The sequence below is a fragment of the Tenrec ecaudatus genome, chromosome 17 (genome assembly GCF_050624435.1).
Source record: "Tenrec ecaudatus isolate mTenEca1 chromosome 17, mTenEca1.hap1, whole genome shotgun sequence".
Classification (NCBI taxonomy): Eukaryota; Metazoa; Chordata; class Mammalia; order Afrosoricida; family Tenrecidae; genus Tenrec; species Tenrec ecaudatus.
Window position 1 is genome coordinate 15,325,736 of NC_134546.1, and position 26,092 is coordinate 15,351,827.

The following is a 26,092-nucleotide window of genomic DNA, read 5'->3' on the forward strand; positions in this document are numbered from 1 at the left end:
GTTCCAAGTTCAATATCAGTCTTCTTCTGATGAACTCAACATTGGCAGGTTGATGATGGCTCACAGGGATGGCAGGCCATGCAGCAGACCATTGACTCACATCCAAATGGGTCATATACACATCACACTGTTTCAGCAAGTAGCAAAATTCTGCCATTCTAGGTTAGCAATGGCATCATAAACCCAAGCACTTAAGCCAAAGGTCTGGGAGCACCATTTCTTAATATGGAAGGGAAGATGGTAACACCTCGTAAATCTCCCCTAAGTCCTATTTTCAGCCTCAGCTCAAGTCTTTGTCAGTCTTATAAACACAAGTTTTTGGAGAGACCTTAGGATTCTTAATTCCTTTTAAGACAAAAAGATTTATTAATACAGTTTCATACTTGAATTCAAAGTGAAGAAGACTTGAAGCACTTACTGATGAAGATCAAAGACCAGCTTTCATATGGTTAGACCTCAACATAAAAACAAGTGAACCATAAACAACATCATGATAAACAGAGAAAAGATGTAAATTGTCAAGGATTTCATTTTATTTGTATCCACAATCACTGTCCATGGAAACAGCGTGCTCTTGGGAAAAATATGCTGTAGAATGTTAGCAAGTGTGCAAAGTGTTTCAAAGCAAACTTTTCACTTTGAGCACTAAAATGCACCTGGCCTAAAGCTAGTGATGAGGAACTTGAAGAATTTTACAAACGTCTTCAGTTTAAATAGATCAAACATGCAATTAAGGTACCTTGATAATTATTGGTGATTGGAATGCAACAATTGGACACGGGGAGAAATATTAGTTGGAAATAATGGCATTGGTGATAGAAATGAAGCCAGAGATTGTATGATAGAATTTTATAAGGACAGTGACTGTTAGTCTGGGTAGACTAAAGAAACACATCCATAGACATTCATATGTATAAAAGAAAGATTTGTATTTTAGAGCAGTTGAATATTGAGTAAACATCCCAGCTCAGTCCAGATCAAGTCGATAAGTCCGATATTAAACCATATATCCAATACCAATCTATAAAGTCCTCTTCAGACTCATGAATCACATGCAATGACACCAAATGCAGGATCATAGGCTAGTGGGTGGGAAGTCTTGTAAGCATCTCAGTGCTGGCCGGGCTCTCCACGTGGCTTCTCTGTTTCTAGAGGTCTGGCTCCATCAGCCTCTCTCCATGTGTCTTCTCCACTGGGATGTTTCTCGGGGAGTTAGCAAAGAGGCTCACAGGGAGTGAGCCTAGAGAGAGTGTGTCACTCTCCTCCAAGGAGGAAATACAGGAGTTCCAAGAATCCTCAGGAGAAGGCCTTGCTGGCACAGAGGCCTTATTGGCTATATGCTGATTGACAGGCTAGACTCCACCCTTACACTCTTAAACCTTAAATTGACACCAAATTATATAACTACCACAGTGACTTCTTCAGCACAAATATCCTTTTTCCCAGCAACACAAAAGGCACACATTCAGCTAGCATACACAGAAATCAAATTGACTATATCTGCGGGAAGATACCATGGAGAAGGTCACTATCAGCTGCTAAACCAGGCAGGGGCCAACAGACCATCATTTGCTCATAAGTAAGTACAGGTTGCAATTGATGAAAATTAAAACGGTTCTTGAGATCCAAAATATGACTTTATGAGTTGTGGGATTGCATGAAGAACATCCTACATGAAGAAAGCAAAAAGTCATTAAAAAGGCAGGAAAGAAAGTAAAGATCAAGTGGATGTCAGGAGAGACTTTAAACATGCTCTGAACTCTAGACTAGCTCAGGCACACAGGAGAAGTAATGATGTCAAAGAGCTGACAAGAAATTCTCAAAGGGCAGCTTGAGAAGACAAAGTTGAATATTATAATGAAATGTGGAAAAATCTAGAGTTAGGAAACCAAAAAGAACAGTTTAAGCATATCTTAAACTGAAGGTCAAGAAGAAATTCAAGCCTTGAATTGCAATATTAAAAGATTCTTTGGGCTAAATGGTGAATGTTGCAAGAAACCTCAAAAGAAGGTGGAAAGAAAATGCCAAGGCACTTTACCAAAAAGAACTAGTTGACATTCAACCATCTCAGCAGGTAGCATACGAGCTAGAATCAATGGCACTGAAGGAAGAAGTGCAAGCTCTCCTGAAAGCAGTAGCCAAAAACAGTCCGGGAACTGGTGGAATACCAATTGACATCTTTTATCAAGCTCACGAAAGACTGGAAGCACTTACTTGTCAATGCCAGGAAATTTGGAAGACAGCTACTTGGCCAACTGATGGGAAGAGATCCATATTTGTACCCATTCCAAAGAAAGGTGACCCATTGTTCATATTATAGAACTATGTCATTGATACTACATGCAAGTAAAATATTGGTAAAGCTCATCTAGCAATGAATGGTTGCAGCACTATATTGACCGGGAGCTGCCAGAGGTCCAGGTCAGATTCAGAAGAGGATGTTGGAATAAAGATAGTATTGCTGATGTCTGATAGAGCTTGACTAGAAGCAGAGAATACCAGAATTAGGTTTACTTGTATTTTATTGATGACACGAAGGCATTCCACTGTGTGAATCATAACAAACTAAGGACATCCTTAAGAAGAATGGGAATTCCAGAACACTTAGTTGTGCTCATAAGGAACCAGCACAGAGATCAGGAGGCAGAATAACAAGGGAATACCGCATGGTTAAAATCACAAAAAATGTGTGCCCAGGCTTTATCCTCTTACCATTCTTATTCAGTTTACTGCTGAACAAATAATCCGAGAGGCTGGATGATATGCAGAACAATGTGGCCTCAGGATTGGAGGAAGGCTTATCAAGAACCTACGGTATGCAGATGATACAACCTTGTTTGCTCTAAGTGAAACTTGAAGCACTTCCTGATGCAGATCAAGGCTTGCAGCTTTCAGTATGGATTATAATTCAGTGTAAAGAAAATAAAACCCTTCACAATTGGACCAATAGGTAGCATCATGAAAAGTAGAGAAAAGATTGAGATTTTCAAGGATTTCATTTTGTGTGGATCTACAATCCATGCTCATGGAAGCAGCATTCAAGAGATCAAATGATGCATTACATTGGGTAAATCTGCTCACAAGTAGTAGATATCTGTGTATTTCAGTTTATGTATGTGATCCTTGAAACTTAGTATAGGGTAACCTACCATTTGTTAGAAGTTGCGTGTTACTTAATTTACATTTTATGCTTCTTGGCATGGTAAGCAAGAGCCTTGGTGGATGTGTGCTTATGCATTGTGCGGCCAACCGTAAAGTCAGCAGTTTGAAGGTGCCAGTAGCTCCTCCGGAGAAAGAGGAGACTTCTTACTTTTGTAAAAAGTTAATGTATTGAAAGCCCACACAGACAGTTTAATCCTTTCCTATAGGATCGCTATAAGCATCGACTTGATGGCTGGAAATTTGCTTCTTTTTGGTTAGCTTGGTGTTAGCAATCACAGTTCATTTTTTTCCCTTTGATTTTACTAATATATAATTCTTGAAACATTTGGTTATAATACCAAACTGTTCAGTTCTATTCAGTTCCATTTCTGAGTTTCCAAAAATAATATGATGTGTTTTATAATTTAAGTTCCTAATTAATAGTTAAATATTGATAAGGAATAGTTAAATATTGTGGGCAATCATTAATTCTTATAAGTTTATAATTTTTATTAATGGATATATTGTTTTTATTAAATTTCCATTGATTTTTCTGTTTTATAATACAGACACTCGAGACAGTTTATTGTGCCAACCTGGCCGATAAACAGATGTGGGGTTAATTGAAGGGCAGAGAGATAAATGGCTCGGTGAGCCTCCCCTTTCTAGTTCTCGGGTCTCTTCCTTTGTGATGGTCGGACCAGGGTGCATCTGCCTTAGCCAGTTCCCTGCTTCAGCTTGTAAGGCTCACTTCCTGAAAGACATTCCTGGGGAGAAGCCACATGGACCTACCCCCAGTGCAGCCCCAGGTGCTGGAGCACCCGTGTGGAGACCCCTGCCAGTGCTGAGATGCTTACACATCCACTGATTCGGCTTTCCTCCTGCAGTGGGTGTCATTGAGTGTGTTTTGTGAGATGGAGGAGGACTTTGTGGATTGGTGTCAGACATATGGTCTAATGTTGGACTTGTGGATTTGGGCAGCACTGGATTGAGATGATTTTTGATGTGCACTTACGCTTTATATAAAACTCTCTCGTATACATATGAGTTTCTGTGGACTTGTTTCTCTATGTCCCCAGACGAACACAACAGTGATTCTATTACTTTGCCTTTTCTAAACTTAGAGTTTTACTCTGGATCATTTGAACATCCTTGACAAAGATGAGCAAGGGTTAACAAGCTTCATTATTAAAGAGCCAGAGGGTATGAGTGAGAATTGACGTGGTGGCAGTGAGTTTGGTCTTGGAGTGAGGTCATATAGTGGCTCTGCCCCTGTATACGGAAAGCAGTGAAAGAAATGTTAATGGATGCAAGATACTCTGCTAGATAGTAGCTCATTGATTTCGCCTAATAACACCATAATTATTATAATTTTCATTTTCAAGATATGGAAGCAAATCTCAGAGAGGTGAGTTAAGTGGTAGTGCTCACAGTGGAGTCTTGGCCTTACTGACTGACTTCCAGGCTGGAGCTCTTGGTCACTGTGCTAAGTAATACTTTGTGGATTTTATAAATAAAGAGTTTTCAGGTTGAAATTAAACAGAAGTTTAGTTTTCTCTTTTATCCTCACCCCCACCCCTACCCCCACTATAAATTGCTGATATTTAAAGGTACAGGAGATGATATTCTTTTTTCTGTGTGTGTGTGTTTAAGATAATGATGTAATCCAGAGAAGTGGAAAAGAAGAAATCTGCAAAGGCAAAACACATGAAAACATCACACAGCAAGGAAGAAAACGATTCGTTTTATCAGGAAATTCCCAAAGTGCCTCAGCAGAGGGAGACCTAGGAAAGAAGTGCAAAACTGCGGATCAAGAAGAGTCTATTATTGCATCCAAGGTGATTTTTAAAAATCCATTATTTGATTGGTTGTTTTCTTTGTCAGATGATCTACTTAGAGATTAATTATGTTCTGGTATAAAGCAAGAAAAACACTAATATTAATTATTTAGTTTATAAAGATGTAAACTAACACCAAATTTTTGATGTACTGAAAGTAATTTAAATAGTAAATAGTGTTTTAAAACAGCAGTTAATTTAGAGATGTTCAGACTGACAGGAGACACTTGACTGATCACAATTGGATACCTCCGTTCTGATTTCATTCCCTTTCTTATTGCTAAATCTGTTTTTTCTCTATTGTATTCATCATTCTAAGACCACATGTAACTGCCTTTTTCTTTTTAAGTATGCAGAGATAAACAAGTGATGGGGTAGTTCACAATAGCCTTTTTCAGGATCACTTCTGGGCCAAATTCAGGATGTACCTCCTCTTTTGCTTTCAGTTTTTGCTAACCCAGCAGAAGGTTTTGGCTGAGTTATATACTCTTTAACACAGAGTGCTTTTTAAAAAAGACTTATTTATTAGATGTATGAAAAGAGAGAAAGAGAGAGAAATATGAAGGCCATACTTCAGTTGTCCTGTACCCACCCCACCTCTGGCACCAGAGGAGAAAGGCTAGGTATTCTTCCTATCAGGAAAGATCTGCCTTAAGAGAGTGATCTTGTAGACTCTGACTGAGTTCTCTGGGTTCTCATCTTTGTAATCTTGGACAGAACCAAAGGAGTAGTACTGATCTCATAGGAAGGGGCGAGGTTGTGTTTGTTGTTGGTGTGGTGACCTTACGTACAATAGAATGAAATGCCCACCTGGTCCCGTGCCATCCTCACAATTGTTCTTTTGAGCACTGAGATGGTTGAAATGGCAGCTGCTATCCCAGAGGTACAATTGTCTATAACATTCCTTTCATTCTTGCCCCTTTCCCGTCCAAATCAACTCCTCACGGATCCTTTCTTCCAGGTGGAGAAACGGGGCCAAGCTGCTGTAGGCTTAACTCATGTTTCCCACTAACACACTAAGCTCACTGCCATCGAGCCAATTCCAACTCACAGCAACCCTTCCGACAGAGTAGAACTGCCCACGTGGATTTCAGAGACATTATTTGTGGGACTAGAAAGCCACATCTTCTCCTACAGCTAGGCGGGCACTTCAAACTTCTGACCCTGTGCTTCTCTACCCAACCTGTAACCCACTGCACTGCCTTATCAATGAAAATAAGGTGCATTAGCTATCTAAAGGCATAATAAAAATAAAATATGATTTAAAATAAACCTTGAGTCTAATTATGTACTACTCTGAATTCTGGCCATATCACTGTGATTTTGAGAAGAAATTTTTTTTTCAGAAAAAAAATCAGGAATATATTTGTTTTAGTATATTTTCCCAACCCTTACAGTTAGATAATCATGAATAAAACCTTGAGAAATTGTTTAATTGACAGGTTATACAGATGAGCTATAAGTGAATCCAAGGTGGTTGAAGTATTTGCGAGAACCTGATGACATCAAGGGTGTTTGACCCCAGAAGACCCGAGTTCTGCTTGATCAGTTGTTCCCTATATCCTTAGCTTTCTAAGCGATAGATGCCTATCACAGTACAGGAGAAACAGGTTTGAGGTGTCATAACGCTTCATGCAAGGATCCCTAGGAGGCCAGAGAACTTATCTTAGCCTGAGGAAGACTTAAAAAGAACCTTTCCAAATCCTCCCCTCTCTCCCCCCTGCTCCCCCAGCTTTAATGGTAATTGTGGCAGGAGAGCGAACTCAGAAGAATACATACCATGCAGAACGGAAGTGAAAGTTCAAGGTGAAAACAAGAGGTTGGGCCCACACATCTAATTGCAAGAAATTGCCACTTATGCAGAACTGAGAACAGTTTGCCCATGCTTGAGTAGACTTGGGTCAGTTTACTTGGAAAAGATCATTTACTTATTCCTGCGGAAAGGAAGTGGAAAAAAAGGATAGAAATCTATTTACTCTCAGCCCTGAAATTCTGATTCAGTTGGTCTTAGTTAGGGTCTGTGTGTCAGTATTATTTTAAATAAATGGACCCAGCTTTAATATGCAGCCAAAGTTGAGAGCATTCAGTAGAGCCCAGTAATTTCACTTAACACCTCAAGGGAAATGGAGGCCCAGTGACATGCCCAGAGACTGTGGGCCTAAAATCCTGGATTTTTCTGCTAGTACTAAACTATCCATAAGCATTTTGGACTTCAGCAACTTCTAATAATGAAGATAATTGTTTTGAAATAGTACATAAATTTCATCAGTTCTCTTGGGTCTTTTGGACCTCCTTCCCAGCCAATTTTCAAGTGAAAAGTGGTAGTGCTTGAGTTGATGAATGTTCAAGGGTATCTCCTTTGTGTCCTCGATTTGTGTTAGTGTTATTAGGTGCCCTTTAGTTGATTCAGACTCATAGTAATCTATGTACAAAAGCGAAACAGAACAAAGCACTGCCCAGTACGGCACCATCCTCTCAATCTATTGGAATCGTCACCATGTCCATCCTTGTTAATGGTCCCCCTTTCTTTAACTGATCCTTTACCCAACACGATGTCCTTCTCCAGCAACCGGTCCCTCCTGATAACAAGTCTAAATTACGAAGAAGGAAGACCTTAAAAAAGCTTGTGGAATAACTCCTTTAATTATTTTTTAATTCCCTTTTTCACAAACTTTTTGGAGTCCCTTATACTTGAGCATTCTGGCTGTACTTCCAAGACAGATTTGTTCATTTTATGCAAGTCGATGGTATATTTACTATTATTCACCAATGTCATAATTCAAAGGCAATAATCCTTCCTTATATTGTCCAGTTTTCAAGCACACACACACGTATGAGGGGGTAGACCTCCCCAAACTGGAAAAGGCTCCACTAGGTGGAGTTTTCATATTATATATTTTTCCCACAAGGCAAGCATTGAGCAACTTGCTCTGATTTAGTGCAGCCAGCGGCGTTTCCTGGAAAGGTTCTCTCTGGTAACAGTGAATTTTTTGGTAATATTTTGATCTATGTTTCATTCGAAACTTATTTTTTGTGATGGCAAATTTTTAAAATCGTTTTATTAGGGGCTCATACAACTCTTATCACAATCCAAATATACCTCAATTGTGTAAAGCACATGTGTACATTCATTGCCCTAATTCTCAAAACATTTGCTCTCCACCTTAGCCCCTGGCATCAACTCCTCATTTTTTACCCTCCCTCTCCACTTCCCCCCTCCCTCATGAACCCTTGATAATTTATAAATTATTAGTTTGTCATATCTTGCCCTGTCCGACATCTCCCCTCACCCACTCTTCTGTTCTCCATCCCCCAGGGAGGAGGTGACATATAGATCCTTGTAATTGATTCCCCCTTTCCAACCACCTTCCCTCCATCCTCCCAATATTGCCACTCTCACCATTGGTCCTGAAGAGATCATCTGCCTTGGATTCCCTGTGTTTCCAGGTCCTATCTGTACCAGTGTACATCCTCTGGTCTAGCCAGATTTGTAAGGTAGAATTGGGATCATGATAGTGGGGGAGGAGGAAGCATTTAGGAACTAGAGGAAAGTTGTATGTGTCATTATTGCTACATCGCACCCTGACTGACTCGTCTTCTCCCCGAGACCCTTCTGTAAGGGGATCTCCAGTGGCCTACAAATGGGCTCTGGGTCTCCACTCCGTACTCCCCCCTCATTCACTATGATATGATATTTTGTTCTTGGGATTTTTTGTTCTGATGATGCCTGATACCTATCCCTTTGATACCTTGTGATCACACAGGTGGTGTACTTCCATGTGGGCTTTGTTGCTTCTGAGCTAGATGGCCGCTTGTTTACCTTCAAGCCTTTAAGACCCCAGATGCTATATCTTTTGATAGCCGGGCTCTATCAGTTTTCTATCAGTTTTGTTCACCACTTTTGCTTATGCACCCATTTGTCTTCAGCAATCGTCTCATGGAGGTGAGCACACAATGATATGATTTTTTGTTCTTCGATGCCTGATAACTGATCCCTTCTGCACCTCGTGATCACACAGGGTGGTGTGTTCTTCCATGTGGACTTTGTTGCTTCTGAGCTAGATGGCTGCTTGTTTATCTTCAAGCCTATAAGACCCCAGACACTATATCTTTTGATAGCCGGGTACCATAGGCTTTCTTCACCTTATTTGCTTATTCACCCACTTTTTCTTCAGTGGTTATGTTGGGAGGGTGAGCCTCATAGAATGCCAATTTAATAGAAGAAAGTATTCTTGCACTGAGGGAGTACTTGAGTGGAGGTCCAATGTCCTTCTGCTATCTTAATATTAAACCTATAAATATAGGCACATAGATCTATTTCCCCATCCTCATATATAAATATATTTGCATATGTATATGTCTTTGTCTAGACCTCTATAAATGCCCTTTGGCTCCAAGCTCTTTTCTCTGTTTGCCTTGACTTTTCTCCTGTCCCACTATCATACTCAGTCTTCATTTGGGTGCAGTAATTTTTCTTGATTACGTTACCCTTGATCATGCCCTACTAGGCCTCCTATACCCTTCTCACCAACGATTTGGATCACTTGTTGTTCCCTTGTCCTTGGGTTTGTTAACACCACTACCTTTCCCCCCAACTCCCCCTCCCATGTTCCCCCGGAACTATCGGTCCCGTTGTTTTCTGCTCTAGATTGTTATCCAGCCTATCATATTTAGACAGACCTGCAGAGATAATAAAATGCACAAAAACAAGACAGAGCAAAACCAAGCAACAAAATAAAGCAAAACAGCAACAAGCCAATGACAAAAAGCAAAACAGAACACAACTAAAAAGAAGAGCTTGCAGTTGGTTCAGGGGCTCTTTGTTGGCCTCTAGTAGTATTTTCTGGTGGAGTCTGATGGGCCACCAAGCCCTGGCCCCAAAGTCTGTTTTAGGTATTCCCTGAGAACTTCATTGCTCTGTTCCCCTTACTGTTCAGGCGGAATGCCCACACTGTGTCTCCAGTGGTGTCCCCTTTAGGGCTATGGGTCAGTGAGGGATGTCGTGTCTCACAGTGGACCTGGCCGTATGGTCTTCTCTGTGGATTGGCTGCTCTGAGTGGGAATATGGTCCTCTAGGCTTGGTGATCCAGGGTGTGCTAATTAGGAGGTCATTTTTAATAGGATAAAATGAGGCTCACTCTCATTCCTTATGATTGTCCTAAGTCCAGACGAAGGAGTCCTGGGTAAGCACTCGCCTACTAAATGTGAGATTGGGGGTTCAGCTCCTCTCAGTGACCCTGCCGGAAGAAGACCTGGCAGTCAGGTCCCAAAGATTACAGCCCGAAAACCCTAGATCTCCATGAAGCAGCATCAACTCCAAGGGTCCTGCCAACAGGGAGGACAGATTAAAACAGGGCTGCAGTGCTGAAGAGGGCCCTGGTGGCACAGTGGGCTACACATTGGTCTGTAACTGCAAGGTCAGCAGTTTGAAACCACCAGCTGCTCAGGGCTCTCCACCCCCAGAGTTAGAGTCTCAGAAACTCACAGGGGGAGTTTTACCCTGCCCACAGGGTCATGATGAGTTGGCATTGACTCGATGGCAGTGAGTTTGGTAGTGTTATTGAACAAGTTTGCTTGGTTCAAGTTCCTTTAATTGGTTCACCTGAGACTTTTATTCAGACAGCTTTAGAGGAATCCCTACCCCCCACAAGTTGGCCATAACATAGCTTTATATCAGGATTTTTGCCAGGAAGGTCTAATTTTTTCTCATTGTTATAGAAAAATACTATTATATAAAGTAATTACATATACTGTATTTATCAACTATATAAAGAAGTTGGAAAGTATTTTCAAAAACCTATTAAATATTAAAAGATAATTGATATTAAAAGCATGACGCAGTGTGAAACAGTGAAAATTTAGAGCCCCCTCCCAGTGGGATGAATAACGGAAAAGTGGGTGAGGAGTGACAGAGGACGATGTAAGATATGGAAAAAAAATGATCTATAACTTATCAAGGGTTTGTGAGAGAGGGCGGGCAGGGGATGCAGGGGGAAGAAATAGGGCGCTGATATCAGGGGCTCAAGTGGGAAGAGAATGCTTTAAAAATGATGGTGGCATATGTGCATATGTGTTTGACACACTGGAGGAATGTATGGATTGTGATAGATGTAAGAGCCCCCAATAAAAGTACTTTTTTTAAAAAAAAGCAAATATTTCACATGACTTTATTTCTACTATTTAACTTTTTTTTAGTGAATGGTTGACATGATTGTAAAGTTAGTGAATAGTGGTAATTTTTAAGAACTTTAAAATGTGGATCTTGATGTTGTTAAAATTAAAGTTTTCTTAAAGTATACATATAGAATGAATCCTACAGTTTTCATCTTTTGAGATTTAAGTGTGTGTTTTGTTTCTGATTTGTTTTATAGGAAGTGCCACAATCACTTTCTGCAACCACACTGAGTGATGCAGAGGTGAACAATTTGAAGACTGACACACAGGAAAACAAAATACCAATACAGGAACTTGATAAAATTTGCGAGCAGAGTTCTGTCACTAAAGGAATACCCAATGAAATGGATGAGGCGGTGAGCTCTTCTGAGCGCTGTGTGAGTGGCACAGGAGATTCTCCCCACGACGAGCCCCCAGGACCTCCTCCCAAGTTGGCCTCTGATCCTTCCAGTCCCGAGACCTCGCAGGCAAAGGCCTCTGTGTCTGTTTTACAAGGTTCTGAAGAAGACAAGACCAAAAGGACATCCTGTATCTATGGGGCCAAATGCTACAGGTAAAAAGAAAGTACAAGTAAAGTGTACTTGTATCATTTCATCAGCTGGTAGCCAGGCAGGTTTACGGGATAGCCTGATAAAAGCCAGGAGCTCATAAAGTTAGGAGATTTATCATTGTGCTGTGTATTTCCTCACTTTGCAGTCCAGCAAAGCCCATCTGTATCTTTTAAGATAAAGAGAGGATTTAAATGTTTCATATGCAGACAGGCTCACTCATCCAACAGATCTAGATTTAAAATGTTAATCACTCAATCCTAAATACTTACTTACTTAAAATCTCTTTAGAGATTAGGGGTTTGTTGTTGTTAGGCGCCATCCCCTTGGCTCCAGCCCATCGGGACGGGACCTTGTGCAGGACAGAAGGAAACACTGCCCGGCACCCTGTGCCATCCTCGTAATGATTCTATGCTTGAATCCATTGTTGCTGCCATGGTGTTAGTCCATCTCGTTGAGGGCCTTCATCCTGTTCACTGTCCCTCTGCCAAATATGATGCTGTTCTTCAGGGACTGGCCTCTCTTGACACATGCCCAAAATATGTAAGACCGCCGCTGACCTCTAAGGAGCACCCTGTCCATACTTCTTCCAAGACAGTGGTCTCTTCCTTTAGCAGTCCATGGTACTCCATAAAGAGTTGCTTTCTAGAGTACAGTTATCTTTAAAATTTTAGTCTGTGTAGGTATCGTATTTATACCTGTGTTTTTCCTTTATATTTTTCTAATGGTGCTGTTGAATTTGGTTGGTACCTTCACAACTGAGTATATATTTTTCTGGGTTGATTGGTCACCCCTGTATTTCTTAATTTGATTACCTTAGTGTTGGGAACCTGTGGATGATAACAGAAGTTGCTGCACTAGGTTCCTGGCTGTAAGAGTCACTGGCTTTAGTCCATCCAGAGGGACTGCAGAAGAAAGGTTTGGCAATGTACTTCCTCTAAATAGAGTCAGAATGGACTCAATGACAGGTTTTTCTTTGATTGTATATTATTTAATTTCATATTTTGTGAACTCAAAATAATCCTTTAGTTTTAGACTGTAGTTTTATCTATAATTCTTCTACTATGGTGTTTATAATTACTTAATTCTATTTCAGAAGTAGTTCTTTGGCATTCCCTCTGGCTAGAACAAATATGTATTTTTTTGAAAAACAGTACTTGAGCTCCAAATTATCCTGCAGTGCTCTTCTCGAGCTCCAGCTAGAGACTAGGACCCATTCAGCTGTGACTCTATTATACTGTGGTAGATGTGTGTTTAAGGGCTATTGGAAACTATGCTACACATATTTCAAATATTAGAAAGGTAACCCATGGAAGGCAGGTTTCAGTAGCGCTGCCAGGCTAAGAGTAGTATAGGAAGAAGGAATACTATCCTGTCATTCCCAGTAAAGTAAATCATAAGATTGACTGATTCAAAATGGCAATGTTTCATTGTGCTGGACGTGGGCTGCTGGGGGTCGGAACCAACTTGACAGTACCCAGCACCAATGGACGACACGGAATAGCGTTGTACAGCACATTGTCGCTAATGGCAGATGTAGATGGTCTCACTTTAGTTTTAAACTTATTTTTACATTCTTTCTCTCTTTTTGCTTATCTCACTTTAAAACTATACTTTAGCACTTGGGATAACATCATTTATGAATTTCACCAGTACTCATGTATGTGTTGACATACTTACTATTTTTTCTATTTGAATACTCTTGGTTCCACATGCTGCCTAATGAATAAAATGTACAGGATATACACTGTATTACTTTCGATTTTCTAAGATTCTGTTTGGTATTTGGCATTGTCATGTGTCTTTGTTAAAGGTGATGGCATGCATTATCATGATTGAGGTGAATGCATTCATATTTGATGAGTACATATTAGTTTTAATCAGCCATAGCTTATAAATAGTTATTTTAATATTTTATTTATTTAAAATTCATATTTGAATTTAAGAAATATTTGCCATTGAATCATTGAAAATATGTTTATATTTGTAACAAAGGGCAGCTCATAGAAAATATTGAGTTCTTATTCTATGTACACATCATCAAAATCACCACCAGCAACAAAGTACTGCTTTTGTTCATGCTGTTAGGAATACATAATCTCCGAAGCCTCCCACATTTCCCAAATTGATATTCTTCATTATTGCATGAACCATCTGGATAAGAAAATAAAAAATAAGGACAAAGAGAGGGGGAGAAATCTGACATTGTTCTTTATACAGAATCTTTCAATAGCCAAAGTCCCGATAGCTTTTGAACTACATGCACCTGCCATGCTATTTTATGTCTTCTGCATGGGGCATGCTGTATACCTTGCCTCTCGCCTGCCCTGTTCATATTTCCTTGCTCTTATTCAACTCCTCTCTGATTTTTTTTCTGACATGCCTGTTTACCTCCAAATTGCTCATTTCCTATTCTATGTATTTCTTCCTCATACCGTTTCTAAGACTACTTTTGATAACTAATTATTTGCTTACTTGCACTCCCTCTCTGTGTGGAGTATTAATTCCTCAAAAGTAGTTTTATTTAGTCACTTCTACTCACTGCCATCCAGTTAATTCTGACTCAGAGACCTTGTAGGACAGGAGAACTACCCCCGTGGTTTTCTTTACAGGAGTAGAAAGCCTCATCTTTCTCTCAAGAAGTAGCTGGTGGTTTCAAACTGCTGACCTTTCAGTTAGCTGCTCAAAGTAGGTTACTTTTCCACCAAGGCTCCTATGTAGTCACTCATTTGGAACAATTCACTCCCAAGCCTCTGTCTTCCACACACATTTCTGTTCTGGTTTTAGATTAAAATATTTACTACCTACATCTATAGGGCCTTTAAGTTCATTATATATAAATCAATTATATCTATATTCTATGTGAAGAAAAATAACTTTGCAGAAACTTTGCTTCTCAAAAAATTGAAAAACAATTATACTTTGGGATCATAGAATTGTTCTGTTTGGTTGTATGTGCTTCCTTTAGTACACCACTTTTAAAATCTTACAGAAGTTGGATATTTCTCAATAGCATTCCAGAAATGTGTACCTTGATTACAACCTGTAGCTTTTATCTACATAAGGTCATATAAATTATTTCAGAGTTAATAGTATGTAAAGTAAGGTTTTCACCTTTGTTAAAGATCAAACCTCCTACAGAGACCAACTAGAAACATAGAGCACACATGTTTGATATTATCAAAGCACTACAAAGGCAACCAAAGCTTGGAGACTCCTTCTATTGATAATTTGCTAGTTTTTAGTTTTCAGACTGAGGACCAAGAGGTCAAGTGAAGTTTTTTTACCCATTTGCTTATGTATCCATTTTATTTTCAGCGATCCTGTCGGGAAGGAGAGCATCACAGAATGCCAGGTTATTAGAACAGTGTTCTTGCGTTGAGGGAGGACTTGAGTAGGGACCCAATGTCCATCTGCTGCTACCTTAATACTTAACCTATAAATATATGTACATCGATCTATATCCATATTGTTATAAATGTCTTTTGCCTCCTAGTTCTTTCCTCTATTTTCCCTTAACTTTCTCCTGTCCCACTATCATGTTTAAACTTCACTCAGCTCTCAGTAATTCCTCTTATCATATTGCACTTGATCAAATCCCACCAGGCCTTCTGCACCTTCCTCATCATCGATTTTAGACTTTTTGTTCCCTTGTCCCTGGGTTTGTTTGCTCCCCTTTCCCTTTCTGCACCTCCCCACCTCTCCTGTTCCCTGGTACCATCGGTCCCGTTATTTTCTCCTCGAGATTGTAAAACAGATTTTTAACATAAGCTACGTCTATAGCCATAGCCCAAGCAGAAAACCTAGTGGTTTCCTCTTTTCATTCATAGGTTATTTAGAAGCACATTGCTAATTCCAAAACATTGGGGGTTAATGTAATAATGAGCACATTTGAGTACAACAATGAACAAATTTGACTTGAGTGATACATTTCAGACATTGAACAGTGCAGGAAAACATTACTTTGAGTACTTTTGGTATACCTCCCCAAATATCCTGGACCATTGAATGAACCTCAACAAATTAAAAAAAAATAGAGTATTCTCTCAACATTGTTTAATAAACTAAAAGTCAGTAGTAAAATGAGATGATCCCCAAGTTTTTGGATATTAAGCAATATGCTACTGTATAACCCAGGAAGAAAAAGAAAAAAATTAAAATGTACATTTAAAATATCTTAAACTAAATTATACTTCAAATGGAACATAACAAACCATGTGATGTACTTAAAACTAACTTGGTGGAAAATGTATAGCTTTATATGCATATATGAGAAGAGAAAGCTGAAATTCACTCTAAGAAATTAAAACCCCAAGGAAGCAGAAAACAATAAAAACAATGAAGAAAGTAATGAAATAGAAAGGCCAAAGATGCTTTGACAAGACTAAAATTATTTATGATCTCAAAAGATTAAAAAAGAAGAAAGAACAATGGGAAGAGATATAAATTACCAGCAAATACCAGGAATTTAAAAGCAGAACATTACTAAAAATCTCACAAGCATTGAAAACATAGAAAATATAATGATCAATGTCATCTTAATGAATTGGAAATTTTGAAATAAATTAATCCATTTCTAGAGTTAAAACTATATATAACCAAAGAGACCTAAGAGTAAAAACAAAACCAAAATATACCTATTGAAAATAAGAAATCCATAATTAAATATATTCCTACAACGTGCCTTTGGAATATGGACCAAAATGCTATCACTAGTGAATTATACTATTTTATCGAGGGCCAGAAGTGACTTAAACCTTCACACAATTTCCAGAGAATGGAGTAACAGAATGCTTCTTAACTCATTTACGAAGCCAGCATAAACCTGACCCCAATCCAATACCATATCGAGGCAACTCTCCTAAAGTATTGAAAGCAAGGCTGTTACTCTGAGGACTGAAGTGCAGATGACTGAAGCCACGGTATTTTCCATCACCTTGTATGCCCATGAAAGTTGCACCTTGAGTAAGGAAGACCCAGGAAAAAGCAATGCATTTGAACTGTGATGTTGGCCAAGAATATTAGAAGTACAATGAACTGCCAAAAGAATAAGCAGGTCTGTCTTGGTAGAAGTACAGCCAAAATGCTCCATAGAAGCAAGGGTGGTGACACTTTGTCTCCCATATTTTGCACATGTTATCAGGAGGGACCAGCCCCTTGAGAAGAAAATCATTCTTGGCAAAGTGGAGGGGCAGGGAAAAGGAGGGAGACCCTCTTGGATTGGCAGTGGCTGCAGCAATGGCTCCAGCATAAGAACCATTGTGAGGATGTCGCAGGGGCGGGGGGTGTTTTGTTCTGTTGAACATAGGGTTGCTCTCAGTGAAAATCAACTCAGTGGGACCTAATAACAAGGACAACATTGCCATTTAGCGGATTGATTGCGACTCGCCCAACTGCACTGAGTAGATCTCATAGGGCGTTCAAGGCTGGAAACCTTTATGCACAAGCAAGCTGCCGCATCTCTCACACCGCAGATCATGGATCCCACTGCGGGACTTTCAGTTAGCAGCCTACCCCTTCACGCGACAGCACTCAAGCGCCTTCCATTATTTATATACATGGAACAACCATCTAAAACATGGCAAAATGAATACTTTCCACCGGTAAAATTTTTTTCCCATATGCCCTATGGTTATTCTTAATCTACTCTAGAGAGTGCCTGCATATGTATACTAAAATGATGTGTGTGGCATTATCATTTGTAGTAACCAGTAACTGAAACGATCCCCAAAGTTCATCAACAGTAGAATTGATGGGTTACAGCAGCTTTACACAATGGAGTATTAGACAGTAGTGAAAAGGAACTGTGCCGCATGCAGCAGCATGGGCTAATTCAAGAAACATAAAGTCAGACACAAAGAATTTCCTACTAAATACACACTATTTCCTTTTAAATAAGAAATAAAACCAATATATCATTCCCTCCCCCTCCCCGGACTCTATGTGTAGAGAACACTTATCTGTACCAGTGTACATGTTTTGATCTAGCCAGATTTGTAAGGTAGAACGAGGGTCATGATAGTGGGGGGAGAAAGCACTAAAGTACTAGAGGAATGCTGTGTGATCAACTGCACCCTGGCTGGCTTGTCCCGTCCTTGTGACCCTTCCATGAGGGAATGTCCAGTTGTCTACAGATGGGCTTTGGATCTCCACTTCGACCCCCCTTGTTTGCATTGATACGATTGTTTGGTTTCGGTCCCAGTGTGTCCTTTAATAGTATTAATTATCAAAGTTTGATTCAGGGAGCCACTGAGGATCTGAAGTGCCGCTCTGGAGGCCTATGCTGAGTAGACAGCATGAGCATTGCCTTCAGCAAGGGAACACACTGGCTCAGTAGTAACCAGGTGTGCACGACGTGGTTTCTTGCTATGGCTTGTAAAAATCTATCACGTATTATTATTTTTTTCCCTGACAGTATATTTGTTACCCTGATAGGAAGAATCCTGTCCACTTCCAACACTTCAGCCATCCGGGGGATAGTGACTATGGAGATGTCCAGGTCAAGAATGAAGACGACGAGGCTGATGACCGGCCTGAGTGTCCCTATGGAGCATCCTGCTATAGGTATGCCAGCCTGAGCGGTTTGAGTGCGTCCGCTTCCTCCCCAATCTCCTGAAACTCGTTAGGAAATGGGAATGGAAGGGACCTGCTTTATTATCATAAGGACTATGTCGAAAATGTTCCTAGCTGCTCTCTTTGGAAAAGACCTCAACACGTTTCCCCTGAAACAGATGGAGGAACCAAGACCATCTGTTGTCATTAATTCTAGTCAACATTGTACTGTCCATCCACGGCACTAGAGTAAGACAAGAAGAAATATGGATAAAAGTGCTCACCAATTACATATAGGAAATATACAATAGCTAACTGATGGTTTATAAATATTAATAAGTGCTCAGTAAGGTTATTTCACACAGAAATCAATATATAAAATCAATTATATATCTATATTTTAGCACTAAAGAGAAAATGCTGGTTTACATGGAAAATATTGGTAATAATTTCAAAAAATATTAAGCAACAAATTTCTAGAAATAAATCTAATAAAAAGCTTGAAACTCTAGATGGGGAAAATTCCTTAACAGGAAAAAGTAATTTTAAGAGATCTAAGAAGTTATTAGCAGGAGCCCTAATTTCGTAGTGGTTATGAACTGGGATGTTAACCACACCGTGAACAGTTTATACCCAACCAGCTGTTTCATAGGAGGAAGATGAGACTTTCTACTTCAGTAGATTCCAGCCTTGGAAACTAACTCACCAGGGCACTTATACTTATCCTGTAGAGTCAACATGAGGGCAATAAGTTTGGGTTTGTTTGGAAGTAGTTATTAAGGCCAAATATTCATAATTGGGAAATTCAAGATTATTAAATTGCTAATTTTCTCCAATTGTTTCACTTATGGACATATTAAAATCTATGCAGTTTTTCACATAAAAATAGATAATGTGATTTTTAAATTTTAAATTATACTTCTATGAGGGGGTACCTCCCCAAAATGGAATTTTTCCCCAAAGCTATGTATCTAAGTTTTTTTACAAAGCACCCTTAGCACCTTCAAAGTACTCTCCATTACACTTAATACATTTGTAAAATCTGCAATTCCATTCTTGGAAACATTTTTAATCTCATCTATTTGGATGGCTGACAGCACCTCCCTCGTTTTTTTCTTCCCCTCATCAAATTTCTGTTCTTTCGTCTTCCTCTTTATATTCGGAAACAAAAAGAAGTTGCACAGAGCGAGGTCAGGTGAGGAAGGTGTGTAGGGCAAGAGAGGCATGCTGTGCCAAAAACTGGCGCAGTGAGATGGCTACGTGAGAACATGCATTGTCGCGGTGGCAAAACCAGTCCCCCATTTGCCACAAATCAGGCCTTTTTTGTCGCACCCTATTACGCATTTTTTTCAGAACCTTTAAATAGAAAACTTGATTAACAGTCTGACCTGGTGGAATGAGCTCCAAATGCACTACGAGTCAACATTTTCATCTATTTGGGAAGTTGATGGACATCTAGAACAAGGTTTGTCATCAATCAACATGTTACCATTTTTGAAATGAGAAAACCATTTGTACACTTGTGTTTTTCCCATTGTGCTTTCCTTGTAAGCTGTATTCAATATCACAACAGTTTCTGTGGTATTTTTCCCTAGCAGGAAACAAAATTTCACAGCCACACACTGTTCTCTTAAATTGGTATCACAAAAAATGAGATTCAAGCGAAACTGCTTTTATGAAAAAATTCACAGTGACCAGAGAGAACCTTCCCAGGCAACGCCACTGGGTACACAAACTCAGAGAGAGTTGCTTGAGGCTTGCCTAGTGGAAAAAAAATGCGTATACAAGCTCTGCTCCGCCCAGTGCAATTCAAGTTTGTTTGTTTTTTTTTTTAGTACTCCCTCGTATGATGTTATACAACCTTCTCGTATTCCTCATAGTTGTATAATATTTCTTTTTATGTGTATACCACCATTTATCTATCATCCACTGATGGCACTTAGGATGTGTCTATCTTTGTGCTATTGTGAATAGTGTAGTGAACACAGATATGCTTATGTATATTTATATCAGTGGTCTTATAAATCCAATTCCTGGATTATAAAACATTTCTATCCCTAATATTCTAAGTCCCACGACAATATATAAGATTTCCTATCCCCCACAATCTTACTGTCATAAGTTGTTTTCTAGCTTTTTGATTTTTGCAGGAGTGAGATGATACCTCATTTTAGTTTTGTTAATTAGAGAAATGTAAATTAATTGGGAGCCCTAATGTGATAGGTAGGTCAATTGTGCCAACCTAGCCAGTAGGAACATGTGGGATTAAGCAGGTTGCGGTTTGCTTGGAGGGCAAAGAGATAAATGGCTTGGCAAGGCCTACCTCTCTCTCTTGCTCTCTGGTGATTGGACCAGCGTGCAGCTGCTTTAGCTAGTTCTCTGCCTCAATTTGTGAGCTGCACTACCTGTGGGACAAACCAACCCATGAATCGTGTCACAAGAGCTTGAGGTTCCTTCGAGACCTGCTTTGCCACACTGCTGGTGTATGCATCGCTTAAGCTTGAGTCTGGCAGATTCTTTTATCTTGCATTGCTTGCTTGTGGCCCAACTGCCTGCATTTCCGTAGGGAAGACTCAGCTGTCTGCTTCCTAGACCTTGGACCCGGCAGCCTTCAGGAGCTGAAGGACTTCCAGTATATTAACTGTTCCATGGAAGTGAGTTGAACGGAGCCCTCTGTATGGCTGTGTGAAGTAACTAGCTGTGATATTCCCTCATGCTGTATATATCTACATATACAAATATATATGATTAGATATATATAGTCATAAATGTCCTGGTTTTGTTTCTCTAGAGAACCCTGTCTAACACACCTGATGATGCTGATGAATAACCTCATAATTGGCAGTTCAAATCCACCATGCACTCTGAGAGAAAGAAGAGGGTAGCTGTTTCTACATAGATTTACAAAGTCTCAAAAACCCTAATCAGGGTCATCTTGAGTCCAAATGGACTCGATGGGAGTGGGTTTTAACGGCTAATTATCAACAGCATCTTTTCCTGTATTTGCTGCCTGCCTGAATATCTTCTTTGGTGAAGAGTCTGTTTATGTAATTTACCCATTTTTGATTAGATTATTTATCTTTTTGTTGTTGAGTTGTTGAAGTTTTCTTTATAACTTAGAGAATAAAACTCTTATCAGATATGCCATTGCGAATGATTTTTTTTCCACCCAGGCTGTAGGCTCTTTTTCAAATCCTTTTTGTAAAAGTCTTTTGAAGAGCACAAGTATCAGCTTTTTTAAAGGTCTAACTAATCTAAGTTGTCTTCTATTGTGCATGTTAGACTGTTTATGTCACATGGTAAGTCCCTCATTTTGTCCCTGTCTTACATCTTCAAATAACTACACTCTTTTAGTTATGGCATGTAGTCCTTAAATCTAAGTTGAGTTGGATTTTGAAGCTACATTAAGTTAGTTTTTGTCTAGGAGAGGCACGCATTTTATTTCATTTTTCTTCATATAGTTATCCAGTTTTGGCAGCACTATTTGTTAAGACTGTTTCTTTCACGGTAAATGGACTTCAGCAGTGCTTTACAGAATATCAGCTAACCGCAGATGGATGGATTTACTTCTGGCTTCTCAGTTCTGTTTCACTGGTCTTATCATCTGACATTAAACCAGTACCAAGCTGTTTTGATGACTGGTTGTAATCAAGAAGTGTGAAACTTCCTACTTTGTTCTTCTTCAATATTGCTTTGCTGTTTGGGTCCTCTTTCCTGCACATATAAAACTGATGATTTTTTAAACATCTCCTGCAAGATCGCTGTCAGAATGTACACTGCGTTGTATCTATAGATCCCTTTGGGTTGTGTTGACATTTTTACTGGGTTGATTCTTCTGATGATCATGGAATATTTTTTTCAACTATCTAGATCTCTTTTTTGCACGTTTCACTAATTTTGTCTAGCTTTTCTTGCACACATCTTTTAGGTTTATCTGTGGATTTACTATTAAGGGGTGCCGCTGTCCAAATGGTCCGGCTTTGCCCCTGGTGGATAGTCCTTTTTAATGTGTATAACAATTCAGAGACACTTGGAGAATGTTAAAGATGATTGAAATCTCTTACTTTTTACATATAAGAAAATAGAAAATTTAAAAGGTTTGGTGTGTTCTGTAAGAACTCAGAAATAGTGAAATAAAAATTTAGACTGGAAGCTAAATCTCCTCCTCTCCCCGTCCATGGCATTGCTCGCCCACCATGAGAAAATTTTCTATCACTTGGTTACCAATTGCCAGGCAGTCGATGAACCTGTGTGTGTCAGCTTCCACAGGGCTTTCAATGACTGGTATTTTGGAAGTAGAGTACCAGACCTTTCTGCTATGACCCTTCAGATGGTTTTGAATTGCTCACTCTGTGCTTAATTATTGAAAGCTTAACCATTGCACCGCCCAGGCACTCCAAATAGCAGTGTGTGCCTTTTTAGCAAAAGGAAGTCAGCAAGATTATAGAAACCCTAGCTACAGAAACATAAAATTTACTTATTCTTGTCATGTTATAATTATTAGTTAGAAGGAAAACTTTATCTAATATATTTATTTTGTATCATTGCTAAAACCAAATTGATCTTATGTTCATTTCCTCTTTTGGCAATCTTGATTTGTGAGGGTATATTATTTTTATTAGCTGAATATTGCTTTGTTTTAAAGTAAAAGCCTAGTATATCAAACTGATAAAATAGTCTATTTTGAAATCTAATAGAGGTTTCATAAAGCAATTTTTCATACATGAATGCCACATTTTCCTATGCTTACAGATCATAAAATAAGCCATGAAAATAAGTCACAAAGTATGATATTTAGAAAGTAAAATCAAATTTCCAGAAGTAGAGCTGTGATTACCCTGTGTTTCATAATGGATGGCACCTTTGGAAAGGGAATGAAATGTGTGAGCTAAGACATATTTGTTTGCTTATATATATTTTAATATGAGACAGACTTATATTCAATTATACTATCAATGGTAAGTTGATTTTTAAATTTGTTTGTTTACCTTTAGTTGCTTCAATGTGTAGGGTTGATTTCTTTTTTTTCCTATTTGTGGGATTAGATGTTGTATAACACATTAACTAATTGTACTCTTATACTACATGGCAGGTGCCTAAATTTATATAGTACTATATTTCCAAGGATGTTTTATTATCTAGGATGAAGTTCTTATCACTGTAGAGCAAATATGAAGCCATAGAACTGTACATACGCAGGTCCATTTCATGTTCAGCCCTTACAGTCACAGTGTGGAAAACGGGTGTGAATCACATGGTAAGAATAAAAGTTTCCAGAGCTTATGTAATAGAGGACACATATTTAGCAAAGGACACATCATTATTATATTTTACTTTTTTTCATAGTTACAGGCATTGTTAACATTTTCTATGACTTGTTATACCTGTTTTAATGTAACAAAGTTAATGTAACAAAATTAAATGCCACTTGAAAAAAATGACTATTTCAGAGGAAGTGGTTGGTGTTATTCTGGTAAGTAGCTTCCTCATTTAATTTATCCATTTTTCACTGTGCACTTCAGTGTCAGGCACTTACTTGGTTTAATACATTTGATTAGTCTCAGATACTTATCAGAACTAAAATATGAAATACTCCATGTTCAGTTACTTACTGCCACTTCCTCTGACTCATTTGCCTCCTCTAGAGTAACAGGGTTGTATGCAGTCATTATTCCTGTTACTAACTTTTTTGTTTGTTGTTTTAATAAGATTTCATGGACAAAATGGAATTAAAAGATAAGTGGAATTTTTGCATGATTGCGTTGAATCCCCTTCATATACTGTCTTTATTCACCTAAGTTAATACATGTTACTCTCCGTTTAGTGGTTTGCCCACTTTTCCCAACCCACTTCTGGTGACCGTCTTAAAATGTTTCTTTCTATGTATGAATCTTTTCTTTTTTTTTTGTATGAATCTTTTCTTGATGTTTTGTATAGTAGTCGTCTCATACTATATTTGTTCTTTTGTGATAGACTACTTTTACTCAGCGTAATGTCCTCTAGGTTTTTCCATGTTATGGATTGTTCCTTAGATTTGTCAGTCTTCTATATTGTGTTACATCGTGTGTCAGTGTACCATAGATTGATCATCCGTTCATCACTGATGAGCAGCTACGCTGCTTCTCTTTTGTCCTTGTGAATGATGCTGCATTGAGAACCTGTTCCTGCCATGACTCTTACTTCTCTAGGAGATAGACCTTGTCATGGAAGTCCTGGATCACATGCTATTGTAGTTCCAATATTTTTCAGGAGCAGCCAAACTATTTCCACAGTGACTGTATCATTTAATAGCCCGAACATATGTGTATGAATATTCTGATCTCTCCACACCCTTACTAGCATTTGTTGTTTTGGGTTGTTTTACTTAGCTGTTAATGCTAGGATGATATGCTATCTCATTATTTTGATTAGCATCTCTAATGGTGAATGAAATCATTTTTTCATGTGTTTGTTAGTCATATGAATGTCTTTATTAGTAGTCAAGTGCCTATTCATACCTTCTGCCCACTTAAAAATTGATAGTTTTTTCTTGTTTATTTGTTGACATTTTGTATAAATTTTAGAAATTAATCTTTTGTATGATATATAATTGGCCAAATATTTGTCCTAGTCTTCTACTATTTGTGTGGTTTTAGGTATGTTTGATTTAAGTTTGTGCCCGGTGTTAGGGCCCTTACAGTTACTGCATTTTTTCTTGGATAATCTTTATAGGTTTAGGTTTCACATTTAGGTCTCTGAGCTATCTAGAGTCAGTTTTAGTATATGAAGAGATACATGAATGCTGTTCCACTTTTTACAAATGGATATCTAGTTTCCTAGTATGTGTTAATCTGGGTAGACTAGAGAAACAAATTCATAGAGACTCATGTGTATAAGAAAGAGGTTTATATACAAGAGCAGTTGAATATTGAGAAAACATCCCAGCCCAGTTCCGATCAAGGCTATAAGTCCTATATTAACCCATATGTCTAATATCAATCTATAAAGTCCTCTTCAGACTCACGAAACACATGTAATGACCCCGAATGCAGGGTGATCACACAGGCCAGTAGATGGGAAATCTTATGGATCCAGTGGCATTGTAAGCATTTAAGCACTGGCAAGGGTTTCCACTTGGCTTCTCCAGGTTCCAGGGCTACATCAGGGTAGGTCCATGTGGCTTCTACTCAGGGATACCTCGCAGGACATGAGCAGAGAGAGAGAGAAGTGTCTTCAGCCTCCAAGGAGGAAAATACAGGAGTTCCCAGAATTCCAAGAGGAAGGCCATACCCACATAGAGGCCTCATTACCTTATGATCCAGTGGACAGATTAGACTCCACCCCTTCACTGTTAATCCTTTCAAGTCTCAAATTGACACCAGATTATGTAACTACCACATAGCACCATTTGTTCAAGAGACTATCTCTTCTCCATTTGATGTATTTCAGACCTTTTTTAAAGATCAGCTGGATGGATTTCTGTCTGGTCTCTCAGTTCTGTTCTATTGGTCCGTGTCTGTCATTGTATCAATACCAGGCTGTTTTGACTACTAAGGGCGTAGAGCTGGTTTTGAGATGGAGGAATGTGAGGCCTCCTACTTTGTTCCTCATTTTTAGGACTGTCCTTATCTAGGGTCTCTTTGATTCTCATAAAAAGTTGATTCATTTTCCATCTTGTTAAAGAAGGATGTTGGTATCTAGATCAGGATTTCGTTTGATCTGTAGAGTCCTTTGGGCAGTATTAACATTTTTATAATATAAACATGATGTGTTCTTCTCTTTATATAAGTCCCTTTTAATTTCACACGGTAGTGTTTGTAATCTTCTTTATATAAGTTTTGCATCTCCAGTCAGTTATAT

The 26,092-nt window shown here is 38.9% G+C and overlaps 1 protein-coding gene across 5 annotated transcripts in view; it reads left to right on the forward strand.

The window, feature by feature from the left end:
- APLF (aprataxin and PNKP like factor) overlaps positions 1 to 26,092 on the forward strand; it is an 82,443-nt gene that overhangs the window by 39,284 nt on the left and 17,067 nt on the right. For 2 of the 5 annotated variants that reach the window (XM_075535712.1, XM_075535713.1), the window contains 3 exons: positions 4,795 to 4,979; positions 11,351 to 11,706; positions 18,137 to 18,265. In XM_075535712.1, coding sequence (XP_075391827.1) covers positions 4,795 to 4,979; positions 11,351 to 11,706; positions 18,137 to 18,265 — 670 coding nt within the window. Of the gene's footprint in view, positions 1 to 4,794; positions 4,980 to 11,350; positions 11,707 to 18,116; positions 18,266 to 19,606; positions 19,719 to 26,092 lie in introns of all 5 variants that reach the window. The other 3 variants (XR_012780649.1, XR_012780650.1, XM_075535714.1) reach the window with 3 other exon arrangements.